The sequence below is a fragment of the Conger conger genome, chromosome 14 (genome assembly GCF_963514075.1).
Source record: "Conger conger chromosome 14, fConCon1.1, whole genome shotgun sequence".
NCBI classification, from domain to species: Eukaryota; Metazoa; Chordata; class Actinopteri; order Anguilliformes; family Congridae; genus Conger; species Conger conger.
The window spans coordinates 33,226,960-33,234,368 of record NC_083773.1 but is presented as its reverse complement, the minus strand read 5'-3'; the positions used below and the strand labels follow the sequence as shown (position 1 = coordinate 33,234,368).

The following is a 7,409-nucleotide window of genomic DNA, read 5'->3' as shown; positions in this document are numbered from 1 at the left end:
ATTTTATATTTTTTGTCAAATACTTTCATCTTTGGCATCATTAATTGCAGTGAGGCAGCAAAAATGCAGCTATCAAAAAGATTATTATTGGAACTTCAATACGTTGTTGCTATTAAAAAGCAGGTACCCGTTCTTATGAAAATGATACTTTATGTAACATTTTATTTGTATTGATGTTGATTGTCCCTGTGTGTGTGTGCGCGCGCGCGCGCGCGAGTGGCCTGCGGGATTCCGGGATTGCAGGCTATGTGTAGGTGCGGCATAAAGTGGATAAAATGTACTCCTGACGCTTTATTAACTGATCACACTTCAAACGGATGTGTTCACATTCACACATTTCAAAGAAGACACAAGTCATTATTTTTTCTAAGATGCTACAGTGTCCTTCTGTTGAACATTTTTAGGACAGCGTTAACGATAATTAAGCTTGCTCTTTCGAGCAAAGCGTTACAATTTTTACAGGAGCACAACTTGGAACCAAACAGTGTTTTTGTTGGTTTTTGGAAGGGTTACGTTAACTTCTCCTCATAGCCGATTTTAGTTGAAGAACGATTTAGAAAGTAATGGCTTTATGATTTATTTACTGTACACTTAATAATAAAAAAATAATAAACGAATACTTACTTTTCAGAACGTTCTTGTTCACCTGTAAGGTTATGTAGGTAATGTACCATCAGCACAGAAAACGCAAAACATGCAACTAAAATTTACACTAATATTTAACTTTCAGAGTCTAATCAAAGATAGTTCAACGTCGTACAATCCTCATATATCATACTTTAGAATGCTCTTTAAAGTCCTGAGACCATCAATCACGGACGAACTGAAAAAGCCTTTATTGCTGTGATTGACAGAATGGAAGCTGTAACATGCTTCGGAAGGGTGATATGCATTCGGCCGTTACGGAAAGACGCCCATATGTGAGGCATAACAAACGTACCACTACGACATTATTATGATAAAACCTATATATGTTACACTAGAATTCTGATCTCTGTTTTAGATTGCGAATTTGGATAACGGGTTCAGCTCTTGAGCTATTGACCCCTTTGTCTGCGTTCAATTGGTCTCGCCCAAACTTGGTTCGGATTTTTGTTCTCTTTCTATGGTGCGTGGTTCATTCAATTGATGTTGAAGATTTGCGCGTTTCCATCAGCAGACTGTCAATGGCTTTTGGGACGTGTTTTATTTGAATGCATGGACTTTTAAAAAGATTTCGTCCAAAGGAACCTCGTGCAGTAATGGATATCTTATGGATATTATGGATACTACCCACTGTATTAGCTGTAGAAGGTAAGACAAAGTGTCCCCCTATTCAGTTTCTAAAGCATTCTGCCGAGTGTGCGAATGTCTCTTGTTACACCACAGTCGGATGAACGTTAGTTTATTTTTTTCTGGGGCAAGGTGCCACAATACTAGTATTATGCTTAAGGTACAGAATGTGATTTGGGTGCGTTCCCCGTGCTGATATTTATTCATGGGGTAAAAAACAAATTACAGTAACAATTTTAGGGTTACCGCTAGGTACGCTGTATGTAGCTATAACGCTTCATGTGGAGTGCACCAAGCATGCCCATCGCCGCACAGGTAGCTACAGTTCACTGCTGGGAAAAATGTGACGATAACGATTAAGATCATAATTAGTAAGAACAGACTAATGTGAAGAAAACATACAATGTGGTCAAATATTTTGCATCCCCAGGAACGTGTGATCTAATTTAGAACCATGAGATAGCCTTTGCGAAAATAAACGGTCTGGTATCAGACTTCAGCTACGATGCGGCATTAGCTTGTTGTTTTCACAGATTCTCAAATGTTTGGTCAAGAGATGTCCACATGAACAATATATGCTGTTTGTGGCAGCTACGATGACGCGAATGTTGCTGCAAACTACGATTAACGTTATTTTATTTATGTTTAATCTGTCTTGATTTTTCACGATTCTGAAGTGCTGTTTCGGCTCTCTCGAATTATGGTGATACCCAGTCGACGCGTCCGGCGGTACCCTACAATAGAAATCACAGGCTCAATATTAAATAAACAAGCATGAAAATAAATACAAACAGATTGACGTTATTATTATTTGTATTATTATTGCAAGCAGGATTGAAATATGGTCATTGTGCTTTTCTATGCGCGTGCGTTTTATCGGCCGATTACAGTATAAGCGCTGAGCATCACTTGTCCTACCGACACATTTCGCTCTCTGCTGGAGCTTAGGCCGGCTCAGAAGCGTGTCTCCAAGTTAACATGCCAACTACAAATCTGGGGACTAGGTTTTGCTCAGCTGCATTAAAACGTGGCTTTCATAAACGCACACGTCACACTATTGAAGCATTTTACTGTTTATAAATGTAGTACTTGGAGCTACTGTTTTTGATGTTTATCAACTTGTGATTTTTCTGAAAACTACCTGCTGATTTGGCTGTATAAAATGATTAGACTTATTGGTAGTAAACGCAGTAAGTTTTCAGTTAAATCATACTGCACATAATTTAAAATAGGTTTTTACTGGTTTATTATGAGAAATAAAAGTCACTAGGCCATGTCTGGGCCTATTGTAAATGCTAGTCAGAGCTTGCCAATGGATTGTACAATAATATAAATAATCAAATACACTTATATTCAAGTTGACAAATCAAAATCAGTAAAATATTTTTAAACATTGCTGCGTGTATACATATATAATGATTAAATAAATAAATAAATGCTTATTTACAGTTTCAGTTTTCAGTAATTGTTGCATCCGTGCAGTCCGAAATCACACTGTTTATCCCCCGGTTACAGGTTGCTTTCCAAGTCCATGATGTAACACATTTGAGGCAAGCTTTCCACGATTTGTCACAGTTTTTATGCAAGTCCAGTGTTCATTCCAGTGTCACCTGAATTGTTGCTTTGTATTTATACACAATGTAATAAGTGACAGTGTTCACTATGAAAGTTGACATTGCTGTTTATTTTTCTGAAAATAAATCTACTGCATATGAAAGTGTCTGACCTACTTTAGCATATAGTTCCATTCTTACTTTTGACAGTATATTGCTATATAATGCCATTTATTTATCTGGCCTTTCACTGTATGCCCCTGCATCTAACAAATCTCTGAATCGGATGGTTTACTGGAAGCAGTTGGTATTTGTAGATGAGTAGTGACATGAAGTGATCATGAAGTGACAAATTTGTCACTACAAATTTTATATATATTTTTTGTTTGCTATTCAGGGCCTTGTGAGCATATTGAAAAGCACCATGTCTGGGACATTAGACCCAACATTAGTCTGAATGCAAACTTTCATTTTTCCTCAGCCAGTTCTTATTCCAAGCGGAATTATAGAAAATTAGAGCTGTCAAATTTTGGTTGTTCAAAATGGAATGAATTTGAACGATATGGTATTATTTATGAACATAAAATGTAGTTAGTTATGAGCCGTTTCTGAATGTTAAATGTTCTGAATGTTAATGGCTTACTCTATCCCCGTTACCGTGGGGAGGAAATATTCTCACAAAAATATAGCGAGATAATTTATGTTATTTAATGTTTATGGTGGTCCCTTAAGTATTTTAAGGGATAGAATCCATGTGCATACTGTGTTCCGTTATGTCCTTTGCTCAGACTTAGTTGTAAACAGCATGAGAAGAGAGGATACAAACACAGTCCTCCAGATAGATTTATTTTAACGGTTTGGAATTGCCAAAACTGCCATAGATTTTTTTAGTAGTTCGTTACATTTTTATAATTTGATTTTTAAATGCTAGGCTATATATGATATATGTTACATACTCCTGTATTTCCACTGGGTTGTGTGCATGTACTGTAAGTGATGTATTTATATTTGTAATTTATAGTAATAATAATATAGTCGTAAACAATGATATAATGTTATGAAAACAGGTAGGTAAGTCTGTGCGGTTATATGGAAGAAAATCAATTGAAGTTTTTTTTTAAAGGAGAGCAGACAATGCACATTCCTTTTGTATTTTTAGTGTCATGAGTGGGGTTCGAACCACCAATCACACGAGAGGTTCACAATGACTTGAGAGTTGAAGTCTTAGTACGCTGGTAGAAATCAGGCGGATGTGATCAAGCTTCTCATTTTAAAATGTTGATTACCATAACTACTGACTTAGCTTATATTTTCCAGGAGCACTAGATATGGTGTTCATGGCTGTAGACAACGGATACTTTATACAAATTGTAACTTATCTGACCCATGTTCTGCAGTTGTTACATTGACCATTTCGTATGCACTTAAACGTGGCTTTGGATAAAAGCATCCGCTAAATAAATGTCATTTAAAGTCAGTAGCTATTTCTCTTTTACAATTTTATATTGAAGCCAATCATGTATGGTACATTGTGACCCATGTTAAAATGCTTGATAATTGAATTGAGAGTAAAGAAAAATATGCATTAACTGGTTATCGTCCCCACCCATGCTAACTTGTCAGTATTACAACCGGTGATCATAAGAATTCATTTTTTTGTAGCTAGCTGCATACTAAAAATCGAGAGTTCAGTTTGCGGTCACTGCTGCTGTAACCCAAAAAAACACACCAAACCGTGTGGAACGAAATTGCTTTGACGGGACTCACATCGCCGAAAACCAAAACGCAGTCATCTGTATCTTGAGAAAGTACATAGTCATTGCAAAATATAAAATATAAAGTATAAATGCAAAATGCATCTAAAGAAGACTATATTTTTCAGGGTTCCTGAATAATCACGTTTTTATTTTACTTTTACAGTCGGTCATTTCTGAATATCCATACACTAATTTCCAAGTACTTGCATTGTATATTGTTTTCCTCAACTACGATCATTCATTTATGACCTACTTAAAAAAGATAGTACATCTTAACTGTACAGCGCCTTTCCAGTTCCCAAAACATTTGATTCAGAGGGATTTAGAATAGAAACAATATTTTAATCACTTTTGTTTTCATAGTTATCGTTTTCTGTCCTGCTACGTACAGTATATTGTGATTATATGACTTTTAGTTTGATTAATTGCTCATTTTGATTTTACTCAAGGAGTCCATAAGGACCAAATTAAACATGTTTTTTAACCTGGGATTCTGGGATTAAAGTTCTACTTAAAAAAACGTTCAAAGCAAATCAGTGGTCACAATAATGTTATGAGGTGGTTTATTCATCAATTAGGTTAATTGAAAATAAACTTAAATAAAGAAATAAAAAGCCCACTTATAGGCATACTATGCAGGATTTCTTCTTTGCCTGGCTGTGATCCTGTGTTTACAATCAAAGATGTCTCCTCCTCCCTCCTCAACTCCGCCCAATCGTTTCTGTTTTTATATTTCAGATCCGTTTTTATTTTCATTCCTCAGTTTTTTTGATAGCTGTCACCAGCAAGGAATAGCAATTGCCTTTGGTTTTTGTGCGAGCCCTGTCGGCTTTGCATTGCTGTACTTCTGTTTCCTCACCTCCGCCATTGCAGTAGCTAGCTAGCTACACATGGTCCACTGAAACCTTATCCAATCAGGTTCTGTATCCACACCCACCACTCCCCACACAAAAAATTGTGCCACGCCTAGAAATGTCTTGAACACATTTTAGAATAGAAATATAGGTAACATAGCATGAATTTGGCAAAGATGCAGAAAGGCTAATGGGACAGTCAGTGCATCATAGTATAGTTCTTTTATAATATTTTCAAGGTAAAAACCGTGCACAGTGTTCCTAAAAGTTTTCTTTTTCAATATCAATATGATAGCAGAAGCAAAGAAAAATATAGTTTCTTCAGTGCTCACAAAGTTATAAAACATGAGCATATGTAAAATGTGTGCTATATAAAATAATGTTATATTCGTGAGTTAATGGAAAGCCTTTGTCTCCATTTCATTTTTATTTTTTTATTTTCTACAAATAAACTGATAATTTCCATTTCCATTAAATATGTTTTTATCTAGCCATAATGCTGAATTTAAGCTAAATAATTCCTGAAAATAATTCCTCTCCATTCTGGATGTCAAAATACGCTTTTACTGGCTATCTGCATTGTGGCAATTCTGTTCCCGTTCAGGAAGTTAGGAGGTAACGATCCGTTCACCCACTCGGTTTCATGGATAGAGGCTGGAATATGCAGCAAGTAAAGGCAGGGCTTATGCATGTGTTTCAGTGATGTGGTTCTCTCTCTCTCTCTCTCTCTCTCTCTCTCTCTCTCTCTCTCTCTCCCTTTGCCCCAGTCAGTCGCATCCTTTCAGCTGGTTGCTGAGTCATTAATGAATTGTGAAACTGTTTTAATTGCAGTCCCCGACACTGCGAAACGCACTGGGCTTAATTAACTGGAATGATAGAGCAGTGGGAGAGGGGTCCCCTTCTCCTGGCTGCGGTGGGCGGCTTTGTTTGTTTGCGTGCACAATGTGTTTACCTGGGTCTCTTAAGCACAGCCCTGGAAGAGCCTCTGCGTATTATGATTAATGGATTGTAGTGCAGCGCAGCGCAGTGGTTGGGGAACTCGATTGTTCTGATTGGTTCGCTGGAGTACCTTCAGGTACAAGCGACAAACCTGAATCACTAGAGTACACATCCTCCTGTAAATGAGTAATATGGAAAAACGTGAACCTCAGTTCACCCAGGGTAAGGGTATCCCTTCCAAGTACATGCCAGTCATTGATGGGCTCGAGTTTGGAAGCACTGCATTTGAAAATGTACAGCAGCAAATGCTTGGTCGTTTTCACATTTCATATGCCATTGCATTGTAGGAATTACATATTTGTGTCACCATAAATTTAACAGTTTCTTAATTTAGCTAATGTAATAACTTTAATGGAATAAATGTGGTCTAATCTCTGCTTGAATATGTTCGCAATTTAGGACAGAATGACATAGCGGTAGGATTGAGTGCCACGTTCACCCTCTGGCTAATCTTAAGATCTTTTTCCACTTTTAAAATAGGTTTCAGTTTTTTATGAATTATCAATGATCCAAGTTTTTTTTTACATTGTATCGGCCTACTTAACCAACAGTATTGTATTCTGAAGCAAATACTGTTTGTGCTGAATGAAGGGTAATGCCATTACCTGTTTTAAATTGAAACGTTTTATTATATGGGTCAGTGAACCTAAACATAATAAATCATATTCTGCATGTCCTCTCAATTCAATGACATATATCTGCTTGGCTTGCAACCCTTGGGGATGTTATATTTATGTGTGTGTTATATGTGTGAGTTTTATGCAGAATTGTTGCTGTCTTTACGCTCTGAAGAAAGATGTCTCATCACAGGCAGGGCAAATTTGAACCTATGTTACAGATACTCTCATCTTGTAATTTTGATTATATTTCAAAATCTAAACAATTCTGATATCCGAAAATAAGCTTATTATTCATACATCGAGATGGGTCAGGAAGGATCCAGACTGCAGTGCAGTAAGGCCATTTCTCCATTT

At 36.8% G+C, this 7,409-nt stretch overlaps 1 protein-coding gene across 1 annotated transcript in view; it reads left to right on the top strand.

The window, feature by feature from the left end:
- Nucleotides 1-1,154: 1,154 nt before the first annotated feature.
- Nucleotides 1,155-7,409, top strand: part of LOC133109515 (ephrin type-B receptor 2-like) — a 139,382-nt gene continuing 133,127 nt past the window's right edge. The window contains exon 1 of the mRNA XM_061218845.1: nt 1,155-1,293. Within this exon, the coding sequence (XP_061074829.1) occupies nt 1,194-1,293 (100 nt within the window). The 5' untranslated portion in view covers nt 1,155-1,193. The remainder of the gene's footprint in view (nt 1,294-7,409) is intronic.